The sequence below is a fragment of the Onychomys torridus genome, chromosome 3 (genome assembly GCF_903995425.1).
Source record: "Onychomys torridus chromosome 3, mOncTor1.1, whole genome shotgun sequence".
Lineage (NCBI taxonomy): Eukaryota > Metazoa > Chordata > Mammalia > Rodentia > Cricetidae > Onychomys > Onychomys torridus.
In genome coordinates this window covers 13941242-13954111 of record NC_050445.1, presented here as the reverse complement: position 1 = coordinate 13954111, position 12870 = coordinate 13941242, and the positions used below count along the sequence as shown (strand labels likewise).

The 12870-nt window shown below is 40.7% G+C and overlaps 1 protein-coding gene across 5 annotated transcripts in view; it reads left to right on the top strand.

Annotated features, from left to right (window-relative positions):
- Nucleotides 1-12870, top strand: part of Pde1c (phosphodiesterase 1C) — a 497292-nt gene that overhangs the window by 411126 nt on the left and 73296 nt on the right. For all 5 annotated transcript variants that reach the window (XM_036181396.1, XM_036181398.1, XM_036181400.1 and 2 more), the window contains 2 exons: nt 4154-4254; nt 5190-5318. In XM_036181396.1, coding sequence (XP_036037289.1) covers nt 4154-4254; nt 5190-5318 — 230 coding nt within the window. The remainder of the gene's footprint in view (nt 1-4153; nt 4255-5189; nt 5319-12870) is intronic.

The window sequence follows — 12870 nt, the reverse complement described above, 5'->3', positions numbered from 1 at the left end:
GTCCTCATGCTGGGCACTGAACATGGGTCCTCATGCTGGACACTGAACGTAGGTCCTCTACACAAGTGGAAAATACTCTTAAACAGTGAACCAATCTCTCTAGTCTCCCAGGTCTGACTCCTGTGACCATGTATTTAGGTGTTTGGCCATAATTCTACAATATCTTTGGTGAAAAAGAACTCCTTGTACCTGGGAATTCTCAGGTGTGTATACTTGATAGTAATATAGAACAGATTAAAGCAGAGGCAGACTAGTGCTCTGAGTTCTGGTCAACATATTTTTGGTACCTATTGTGTGTAGTATCCTGTGCAATATAAACATGAATCTAATAGCTTTATCAGTTCTAAAGAAAAACACTGAGGCATTTATGCTAATACAAGTCATCACTAGCATCAATGGTCTAGCAGCCAATGACGTACCGTGCTCAGGTATTTGCAGTGTATGCATATATGCACAAGTGCCTGTACAGGCGCATGTATATGTATGAGCTTAGATTACAGCTACCACACCTGGCTTTTCATATGGATGCTGGCAGTGGAACTCAGTTCTTTATGTTTGTGTGACAAACTCTTGATCTACTCAACCATCTTCCCATGACCCACCCATTCTCTCTCTCTCTCTGTGTGAGTGTGTGTGTGTGTGTGTGTGTGTGTGTGTATTGTGCATACATGTATCTTTTTGTGGTGATTCCTGAAGGACAATAATGTAGAAGTAGAAACTGCCATTCACACAGCAAAGTCACAGCTTACTTCGAGTAATGTATCCTGTAGCAGTGGACAATGACCCATGTCCATTTCCTTCAGATTTCCTCTGTTGTGTATGCTTACCCTCACCCACCCACACACCCAAGCTCACAGCTTGCTTTTCTGAGCCACAGGTGTCACAGTCCAAAATACACCACCTTCAGGTGTCAAAGCCGCTCTGTCAGTGTATGAGCTGTGACACACCAATTTGGAAGACAGGAAAACACAGTCAGATAATCCTATAACAAAATGCCTGTGGAGCTTAAATTTCTGGTTGCTTATATTTTGACATAAAACCTCAGCAGTCACAGTAATTAAGTTGGAAAATGCAAGGAAATTAGAGCCATATTAAAGTATGAATCCCAACTTTCCTCACAATGGCTTCTTCTGCCTTCTCCATCTTTGCTTTTACCAACGATGCCATCTGATACCTCTGGGAAGTGTTTGGTTACTGGCTCAGTGTTTAGATTCCATATGTAATCCGTTGTTCTCTTGACTATAACTTCTTTTTGTCCATACACACAGTACATTGAGTTCTGAGTCCAATGGCTTCTACCTCCATGGTATTCACGCGTGCTGAAGAACTTTTCATTCCTCCTCTCTATTCAGACAAATGTTCTTCCTGGAGTGCTGGGCTGGCTCTGATCCTCTCTGGGATGTAAACACCACTGCCTGTTGAGACAGTTTACATTCCGCACTCACTCCGGCTTTTAATACCTGATGTTTGAAGCCCCAGTCTGCCCTAATTCCTGCTTTAGTCCAGGGACACATTTCATTACTCAAGATGGACAGTGCTTCTGAAAATGCCCTCCTCCACTCCATGATCTCCCAGTCACCATTACCAAGGCTTGTTTTGGCTGCCTCTTCTCTGGGAGGCCCTCCCTTTTCCTTCCCCAGATATCATTTTTTGCCTTTCTTATCCCCAAGCCAGTATGCGCACTGATCATCACAAGACTTGGGTTTTAAAATGAGTTTCAAAGGTACAGTTTAGATTTTGCTGTATGCCTGTTTGATGCTGAGCTGTTTGGGCTTATTAGAAGCTACGTGATAACTAAGAATAGCTGTTAGTGTGTTTGGGCAGGAAGGAAGTGTTCCTAATCTTTGTAATGTAGGAATGCTTCTTTTGCAGGCTTTTCTGATGCTTAAACTACTAATGTTCTATGACTTAGATTTGTTTAAGTTCTGTGCTGATTACCATCTACTGTCTTATTTTAAAATATGACATTGACTTTGTATAGGACTAGAACAAGACTTATATACAGGGAATGGTTCAAAAGCAGATTAGTAGTAATATGGTATTAGGGAAGAAAATACACCAAAAATAGCCAGATGCAGAGTTGCAAGCCTGTAATTCTATCACCCAGGAGTCTAAGAAAAAAAAAAAAAAAAGGGATTTCTGTGAGTTCAGGGCCAGACTGGACCACATACTTAGTTTTGAATAGCATGGTCTATGAGATCCTTTATAGAAAAAAAAAAAAAAGGGAAAAATACATACTATATATATGGACAGTATCAAGAAAAAATGTCATACAATGTTATATATCCATAAGTTTACACAAAATTACATGAATACAGACTATCAACAAAGGAAATTTAACCTACAGATGATAGATGAGAATTCTGGAAACATATTGATTGTATGGCTTGTCCTATGAACAACCGTGTGACTTTGGATGGATCCTGAGTTTCCTGTGGTCTCATTTTCTCACTTTTTAAAGTGGGGATAACAACTGCACAGTGAGTTCCTTTATGGACATGTGAAAGGTATGTGAGGTTCTACATTTAGAAAGAGGACATGGGGGCCTAACCTCAGTGGTTAAGAACACAAGCCGCTCCTCCAGAGGCCCTAAGTTCAGTTCCCATATGATGGCTCACAATTTCTGTGACCCCAGTTCCAGGTGATCTGATGGCTTTTTCTGGCTTCTGTGGTCAGTGCATGCATGTAGTGCACAGACACGCATGCAGGCAAAACACCTGTATACATATAGTAAAAATAAATATTTAAAAGAAAAACAAAGAACAAGGACAAAAACAGGGACATAATAGTGGGAGAGAAACAAGGCGGAGGGAGCTGGGGGAATTAGGAGGAAGTGTTGGTGGATGGATATAATCAAAACGTATTGTATAAATGCCTGAAACTTTCGAAGAAAAAATTAGCATTTTTAAAAAGCACCCAAGACAGGTTCTGTTGCTCCTTAAACCTTCCTGTGTGAGGAGATGACTGGGTACTTGCCATTCTTGGAAAGACAGCTTCAGTTTTCCTGCAATCTTTCCTCATCTATAGTGTAGTTGTTACATTTACTTACTTACTCACTTGGAGCAGGACATGTGCTGCTGCTGCTGCTGCTGCTGCTGCTGCTGCTGCTGCTGCTGCTGGTGTGTGTGTGTGTGTGTGTGTGTGTGTGTGTGTGTGTGTGTGTGTGTGTAGGTCAGAGGATGAATGACTTCCCCTTGTGGGTCTCAGAGCCTGAACTCCTGTTGTAGGTGTGGCAGCGGGCACTTTCACCTGACAGGCCACAGAATCTCTGTGGATTCGCAGTTGTCACATATGTTGTATGTGCTGCTGAGATGTAAGCAAGAGGTACCCAGGTACACAGGGATGGGAAGTATCTGTGAGTCACAGAGTCCATGCAGTGGGACTCAGTTAAGGGAACTTCCAGCAGCACAATGGCTCTTAAACCCCGACGTGCATCAGAACTATCTGGAAGACTTGATAGAGTACAGATTGCTGAGCCACAACTAACAGTTTCTCATTCAGTGGGGTTAGGTAGAGCCAGAGCATTTGCTTATATTTGTATTGTATCTCAAGTGTCGCTAATTCTGCTGGCCCCTGGACAGACTCGACAAACTACTGAACCAAGGGTATGAATCAAATCAGTCCCTCCAAACATCTGTTTCTGTGTATGTGTCTTATTTCTGTATATGTGTCTCTCCCAACTTGTGGAGACATTTCTCCCACAATCAGGCATTAGGCTTTTTGCTATTAGTGCTTGCTATTGTGTTAAAAATTTAATGACGTCTGAATAAACCAGAGAAGATATTGTGTTGGATTTTTTTCCAGGGGAAGGGAAGGGACAGGAAGAGGAAAGGAAAGAGAAATAAGAATTTTATTTTCAAGTTGGAGGGATATTTGATGAGGACTTTTTAAAGTTCTTCATATTGACTGTTGCTGCCTTTCTGGAATGTCAGATCAGAGTAATAGTTCTTCCAACCTTGCACATTGTGTTCGAACTACAAGTCCGAGGTCTTCTCAATGAGGCAAAGCCCCATTACTGCGATATGTAAGAGGACTTGCTTGGCAGTGGTCAGTAGCTGCAGGGTAGAAGGCAGTGGGGTGGGTATGTTGTCAGCATGCTGAAACTGTCTGAGCAAGAGACCCATTATCTGCTTGCTGTGACTCTCTCTTCCAGAACTGGCTGACGGAGCTGGAGATCTTTGCAATAATCTTCTCGGCTGCCATCCATGACTATGAACATACTGGAACTACCAACAATTTCCACATTCAGACACGGTGAGGTGGTCGAAACGTGTGTAGAACAGGCACGAGGAGGCAGGGAAAGGGTTTTAGATGTCAGTGAGATGTGTGCTAGTCATTTTCCTCTTATGTGGTTGTTCTGTTTGGAATTTGGAAAAGATGGACTTGTAAACAAGACAGGAACCTGGGCGGCTTCATTGAACACACAGCATTTCAAAAACCACCTGCTGCTGTTGCTCATATTTTATTTAGATCTAAAGGGGGTCCTCCTTTCTTCGCTGTTGTAATGTTCACTCATTATTTATGATGTTCTGTGCCTACTCTACCTGTTTCTCATGGGTGTGGCACAGGTTGCATAGAGCCCCAGATATCATGTAAATGAGCTTTGATAATCCAAGCTTCAATTAAACTGGAGATATTAAAATGATGCACAGTCCTATGTTAGGTAACATTCAACTATAGAATAGTCTTTAGGGATATATAAAAATTATATTCTCTGCTTTCAACTATCCATGTGTGGCATTTCTATGAAAAAACAGCTTAAAATCAAGTTACAGAGTCAACTTGCAGATAGTAACCACCAGGTGATAAGTACTTAGAGAATTACAACTAAAGTAAATTAACTAGGATATTGATTGAATTATGTAAAAATTTAAAAATTAAAGTTATTCTAGAAATCCTAAGGAAGTTTAACACACTGACATTTTTAAAAGTCACTTTTGCCACGAGTGCAGGTAGTTAAGGTCTCACTATAAATAAAGCAGGTTTTGGCATGCTCCTGCTGAATGTCACACATGTCACATCCACATACTGATTAATGTTAGTTTGAGCTGTTGGTGACCCAAATGGAACGGGGACAAGATCATTTCTAAGAACAGGAAAGAGTGACAGCACACCGAAACTTGTCATAGTGAGCAGAAGGGATCTCAGCTATGCCCAATCTGAAGGAGTTTGTGTGTCTCTCCATCCAGGTCAGATCCAGCTATCCTGTACAATGACAGATCTGTACTGGAGAATCACCACTTGAGTGCAGCCTACCGCCTTCTGCAGGAAGACGAGGAGATGAATATTCTTGTCAACCTCTCAAAGGATGACTGGAGGTAATATGAAATGACAGACTTAAAAGCCAGAGGGGAAGTGTGGACTGTTAGGGTATGCTGCTACTGAAGAAATACACCTTGCATAACTCCATACTGCTCTCTCACATAAAGTGCTTGCTAACTTGGCTTTTCCCATCTTTATAAAAATTAGCTGTATCATTTCTATCTTTGTTTTTGTTTTGTATTTTCTTGTTTTGTTTGGGTATAATTTTGTCAGAAAAAGATAAGTGATACTCTTTTTCCTCTGTGGTATGATCTTAAGCTTACTTTGCTCTTCCTGTCTCTTGCTTGATCAGAGCTGCTGGCACAGTCAGGGTCTGAACCTCTGGGGCCTGGAATAAGACAAACCTATCAGTTGACAGTGGAACATATACACACACAAACAGGCATCCTTGTTTGTCTTTAACCCTGAATTGTTGGTGATGGAGTGCAAAGTAACACAAATAATAGATTGGCTTAAACTATTTGAATATAGCCTCTGGTTAATATGTTATAAAATAGAGTGATTCAAACCACATAGGTGAATTAATGTAAACACAGTCAATTTAGTCCCTTGAAATTAGTTTAGTGAAGTCTGTGTATTCACTGCCTGTCTTAGTTAGGGTTTCTATTACTGTGAAGAGACACCATGACCATGGCAACTCTTATAAAGGAAAACATTTCATTGAGGTGGCAACTTATATTTTCAGAGGTTTAGTCCATTATCATCATGGCAGCATGCAGACAGACATGTGCTGGAGAGGGAGCTGAGGGTCCTACATCTTGCACAGGCAACAGGAAGTAGTCTCAGACACTGGGCATGGCTTGAGCATATATAAGACCCAAAAGCCCACCCCCACAGTGATACAGTTCCAACAAGGCTGTTCCTACTCCAACAAAGCCACATCTCCTAATAGTGCCTCTCCCTTTAAGGGTCATTTTCTTTCAAACCACAACATTTCACTTCCTGGCCCCAAAAAGGTTGTAGCCATATCATAATGCAAAAATATCTTCAGTCCAACTTCAAAAGTCCCCATAAACTATAACAGTCTCAAACTTATTTAAAATCTGAAGTTTCAAGTCTCTTCTGAGATTCATGTAATCTCTTAACTGCAATCCCCTATAAAATCAAAATAACAAAACAGATCACATTCTTCCAACCTATAATGGCACAGGATATACATTACCATTCCAAAATGTAGGCAAGAGAGGATAGTGAAGAAATACTGGACCAAAGCAATACCAGAAACCAGCTGGCTGAACTCCAACCTCTGCATCTCCATGTCTGATGTCCAAGTGCTCTTCAGATCTCCAACTCCTTTCAGATTTGTTCACTGCAGCACACCTTCCCCTGGGCTGGTTCTACTCGCTGTGAGCAGCTTTCCTTGGCAGGTTCCTAGGACTCTGGCATCACCAAAATTGTGGGGTCTCCCAGGCAATCCAGGCTTCAACTTCACAGCTTCACACACTGGCCTCTCTAGACCTCTATTCAGGGACACTCTTGACACATGCCTGGCCTCAGTGGCTTTTCTTAATCATGGAGGCACACTCCATAGATCCTTTCTTCTATCCTTGACTCTAAAGCCAGAACCTCATGGCTGAAGCTGCCAGGTTCTGCAGCTTGCTGGGCATAGAACATGGCCCCCTCATTCAATTCCACCTTAATAAGCTTTCTGTTTTCCATGGTTTCCTTCACTGACTACACTTGGCTAACCTGGAACTTGTTCTGTAGACTAGTTTGAGGCTGCCCTCAAACTCAGAGATCTGCCAGTCTCTGCCTCTGGAGTGCTGGGATTAAAGGCATGTGCCACAACCACCCTGCCTAAACTTCTCTTTCATTCCTTTTCACACGTTGGGAACTTAGCTGGGCGGGATCTTGCTCTGAGGTCATCACTCCCTCTGTTCCATTTTCTATGGTTTATCTTCTTGAACACAGGACTCAGCTCCATTCTGCCTCTCGGTGCTCTTTTTCTCCTCAGATTTTACATTTTGTAATTTATCCTGCCCAGCTTTTCATCATGAATCTTGATTATCATCACTGATATCCTCACGACATAATCTATACGAGACTGTCTTGAGATTTCCTTGGCCAATGGAATTAATCCAAACTCTTCACTTGAGCCTCAGGCAGACTCTTCAGATAGGGCAAAGGACACTCAATTTATCAAAATATCACAAGGATGATCTCTAAGGAACATACTAAAATTCTTCTCCTCTAAAACCTCTCGAGTCAGTCCCCTACAGTTCAAATCATTCTCAGCGCCACTGTCATCCATGCACCTGCTAATGTGGCCCAACAAGCAGAGCTTGAAGCACTCCACTGCCTTGGTACCCAAAGCACCAAAGTCCATATTACTTCAAGTTAAAAATGATCGGCCTATCACAGCAACACCTCGGTCCCTGGTACCAACTTCTGTCTTAGCATTCATATTGCTGCAAAGAGACACCATGACCACGGCAACTTTTGTAAAGGAAAACATTGAATGGGGTGGCTTACAGTTCATAGGTTTAGTCCATTATCAGCATGGTGGGGCATGGCAGCATGCAGGAAGACATAGTGATGGAACTGGGAGTCCCACATCTTGACTTGCAGGCAGCAGTAAGTGGTCTGAGACACAGGATGCAGCTCGAGCATATATGAGACCTCAAAGCCTGCCTCCACAGTTGACACACGTCCTCCAAAAAGACCACACTTAACTTCAACAAGGCCATACCTCCTAATAGTGCCACTCTCTTTGGGGCCATTTCCTTCAAACCACCATACCGTCTATATCTGTGCCTCTTGGCACTGTTACCACAAAGAAAATAAAACATTGAGGAGAACAGAAATAATCATGTATCTGAGATATCAGAAAATCTTGTTGGAATATCGTATATAAACATAGGAATGGTGGGAAGCTAGAGTAAGAACAGCACTCAGCCTAAAACAGAAAGGCAAACATAGCCAGCCATCTTACTGAAGAAATCCATAAAATTACAAACAACAGAAAAAATTAACAAAGCTGAAATCTAGTTCTTTGGAAAGAACAATTACACTTATAAGCATCTAACTTGACTGAGATAGAACATATATTGCCATTGTCAGATTCTGCATATTTCAAATATATAACAAAATATCGTATTATTTCATCATGTTTGAAAACTTTGATTAAATAAACAAATACTTTGCAATACAATTTACAAAACCTCCCAAAAGATAAAATAGATAATTTTAATATTCCTGTATCTATTAACACAATTGATTTTGCCATCAAAAATCTTTACACCACTAAACCTCCATCCTTTGATATTCTCTCTAACAAAGTCTTTGAAAACACAAAAAAGATATCATCCCAATGTTATGCAAATTATTAGTGAAATATTGAAAGAAGAAACTACTTTCTAATTTGCCTCATGAGACATAATTTTAAATACTTTACTTTTACCAAGCCATCACAGAATGACTCTTGGGAACTAGTAAACCCCATGAACTGAGGTGCATCGATCCTTGTTAAATATTAACATTTAAAATAATGTTATGTAAAAAGCCTGATTTGGATAGTGTGGTGAATTTTGCATCAACTCAACTTGGCCACAGTGAGCCTTGATATTTCTTTGGATGGCATTCAAGCTCTCTCCATGAGTCTGTTTTTGGTTGAAGCTAACTTATAAATGAGTAGACTCAGTAAGGCAGACTGACATTCCTATTATTATTAGTCCTGACAAAAGGAGCTGAGGGGTAGACGAAATACATGAAAGGTTCACACCCTCCCCTAAGTAAGATCAAATTCTCTCCTTCTGGGTTTGAACTGAAACCCTCTTCCTGAATCTTGAGTCTGTTGTCTTTTGACTGGAGTATATCATTGGCCCTAAAGGTCTTCAGCTTGCTGACTGCTCCAGCTGACCTTGGTCTTGTCAACAACCTTCATAGGTCTGTAGGTTAGTTCCATGGCTGGGGATTTAGGTCAGTCAGTAGAGTGCTTGCTCTGGATTTGGTCCCTAGAACTGTGTAAAATTGGACTTGTTGTACCTACCTGTAGTCCCAGCACTATGGAGACAGGAGGATAAGAATTGAAAGTTATCTACCCATGCATAGAGAAGTCACAGCCAGTCTTAGATATAGGAAACCCTGTCTCATAAACAAACAAATACAAATTTTATAATGAATGTTTATATATAAGTACATATAAATGTATTTGTGTTGTATTGGATAACCCTGATAACTACAGAGAATTTATTCCAAGATGCACAGTTAATTAGGCACTCAAAAATAAATTTTAAAAAATTTGCCATATTAAAAACAAATAAGCGAGTTGGGGATTTAGCTCCATGGTAGAGCCTAGCAAGCGCAAGGCCCTGGCTTCAATCCTCAACTCAAAAAAAAAAAAAAAGAAAAGACAAATAAGCAAAGAAAGCCAGTTGTTGTTGATACATGCCTATAATCCCAGCATAGTGGACACTGAGGCAGGAGGAGCTGGAATCCTGAGCTGGAATCCATACTGAGATATTTCAGGCCAGCCAGAGCCATACAGTGAGGCATCCACTCAAACAAAAACAACAACAAAACCCCAAAACAAACCATGTAGTCATTTCAATAGCTATATCCAAACATTTGACAAAAGTTGTTACTTATCAAATAAAAACTCTCTTCCAATGAGAAACACAAAGGAGCCTATGGCATCTCAGCTGGGTAAGGCAGCAGTGTAAGGCCGTTGCTAGAAGCAACCTTCATGGTGAAAGCTGAGCACTTCCCACTGAAGACTGGGGACAAGATTAGGATGCCTGATCTTACATTAAACAACATAAAATGTTTCTGTAAGCAAATGAGATCTGATTGCACATACAGCCTTAAAACCATTATGGCAACTACTAAAACTGGTAATGAATTTTATGAGGCCACTAAATACGAAATTAATGTAAAAAATAATAGACTAGCAGCTAACCACTAGGAAATTACATTTAAAATTCTTGCACAAGGTAGGAGATAAAGGATCAGATTTATTGAAATCAGTGTGGAAATGTCTCAGAAGTCTAAGAATAGAACAACTAAATGATTCATCTCTCCCACTCCTGGGATGCAGTCTTGAAGAAATACGTGAGAATAGCACCTGCACACTCATCTTTATTTGTGACTGTGTTCACAAGAGTCAAGCTATGAATCATCCTGAACATCCATCTTGGATGAATGATCAGATGGATGAATAAAGAAAATATGGTCCATTACACGGTGAACTTTTTATGACGTTTATTAGTTTGTAAAAGGTTGGTGGGTGCATACGTGCCACAATGCGCCATATTCTCTTCTTCTACAATGTGGGATCGAACTGAGGTGGTTAGACCTGGTGGCAAGTGCTTTTACCCACTAAGTTAGGGATTCTCATCAGGTGGGTCACAATGCCCTGGGGGATGGAATGACCCTCTCACAGGGGTCAAATATCATATATCCTGCATGTCAGATATTTACATTACAATTCATAACAGTAGAAAAATTTCAGTTGTAAAGTAACTTTTGCTTGGGGTCACCTCAACATGAGGAACTGTATTAAGGGTCACAGCATTAGAAGGGGTGAGGACCACTGCACTAAGCCATCTTGCCAGCCCCTACAGTGGAGTTTTTTTCATTCACAAAGAAGAATGAAATTATGCCATTTATAGAAAAACAGTTGAACTGAAGATCATCATGTTAAATTAAACAAACTCAGAAGATACTGCACTTTTGTCTGCAGAATCCAGATTAGGTAAACACACATATGACATAGAGGTAGACTGAGTACTCCTCAGGAAGAGGAAGTGGGAGGAGGAGCAAGAAGGGGATGAGGGGTGAAAGCAATCTAAGTGCAGAGATGCTGATGCACATACAGCCATACTGAAAGCTATTACTTTGTATGCTAATTAAAACCTTTTAGTGGGAAGGTCAGAGGTCACTGCTGGGTGTCTTCCTCTACTGCTCTCCAGCTTGTTTTTTGAGTCAGTGTCTCTTCCTTGAACCTGGAGGTCACTTATTGGTAGTACTGCCTGAGCAGCAAACTGTGGATCCTCTTGTCCTGATCCCTGTTCCTTCAGTGCTCTGTTACAAATGTGTGCTGCTACGCCCCACACTCAGGTCCTCAGCCTTGCCCGGCAAGCACTGCGTCCACTGAGGCATCTCCTCAGACCCCTCACCACTTAATTTTTGATAAAAGTGTTAAGTAGAATCAGTGGGGAAAGGAAACTATGTCCAGCAAATGGTGTTAAAACAAGTGGGTGTCTATGGAAAACGATAACTTTGACTCTTACTTCAAACCATGCTCAAAAACCAATGTTGTCATAAAATAGAGCATAAAACCTCGACAGGCTGAAACAGCTCAACTGGGGAAGTGGCAGATGGAGGAAGAAAGCATGTGAAATGGTCACTTGGTTCAGAATGCAGCTCAGTGGCAGGCATCCTGGGTTTGCTCCCAGTGTGGTGGTAACAATGATAGTGGTAAGGATCTTACAGGCAAGCACAGCAATGTTTTCAGGACACGTGGAGTTCTTAGAACACAAAAGGTGAGAAGTATTTTTTAAAATAATTAATTTAATGAAACTTAAACTTGTTGGAAGGTACCAAATTGATCTAAGCCAAGAAACTGGAGAAACGGGTATTGGGCACATTCTTTCGGTGTTTGTACCCAGAATCATAATGTACCTTGACAACTCAATAATGAGAGTTTTTAAAGAAACACCCCTCCTTTAAAAAGTAAAAAGTAATTGAAACATGGTTCCCTAAAAAAATGAAACACAAACAGTAAAAGCATACGGTTCCCTAAAAAATGATACACAAACAGCACATGAGAGGTGTTCAGCAACAGTATCTGGTCAAGAAAGCGCAAATAAAAACCACAATGAGATACCCCTTCACATCCACTTGATGGTTAGAATTAAAGGCTGCCAGAAGGCAAGAAAAAAAAAAAAAACTAGAACTTTAACACGCTTGTCAAAAACGTGAACTTAAACAGTCATTTTGCAAGGGCTTTGGCAGTTCTTTGTACAGTTAAATGCTCAGGTGCCTAACAAAACAGCCCTTCTGTTTCTGGATATTTGCTCTAAAGCAATGAGGCCATGTCCGAACAAAGACTTGCAGTAGGAAACCCAGAGACTGTTTGTATTCACCCTAAACTAGCATACAATACACCAAAACCACATCAGCTGTTAAGAGGATAACAAACTGCAGGAGCTGGAATACCTCTCACCTGGAAGCAGCAAGGAAGTATGGGTGACCCACTCTACCACAAACGGCAAGTCCTTATGCCTAGGAAAGGAACTCAGACAAAAAGAGAACATTTTGTTTTATATACATGTAAGTATGTATCTATATATGTATAATGCATGTAAAATATTGTGTATATGTATATGTATAACATGCTTATATGTTGTCATTTCAGTGCACATTCATATACATTAACATTACAAGCACATATACATGCATACACATTTTATACATACATATGTACAAGTAGAAAATGAACTGCCCAACAGTAATGAAAGTATTTGTTATGACTGTAATGGTGTTTTCAAAGGCTTATTCAGCTGCTAAAACCGCTTGAATCATGCCGTTCCTATAGGAGCGGTTTAT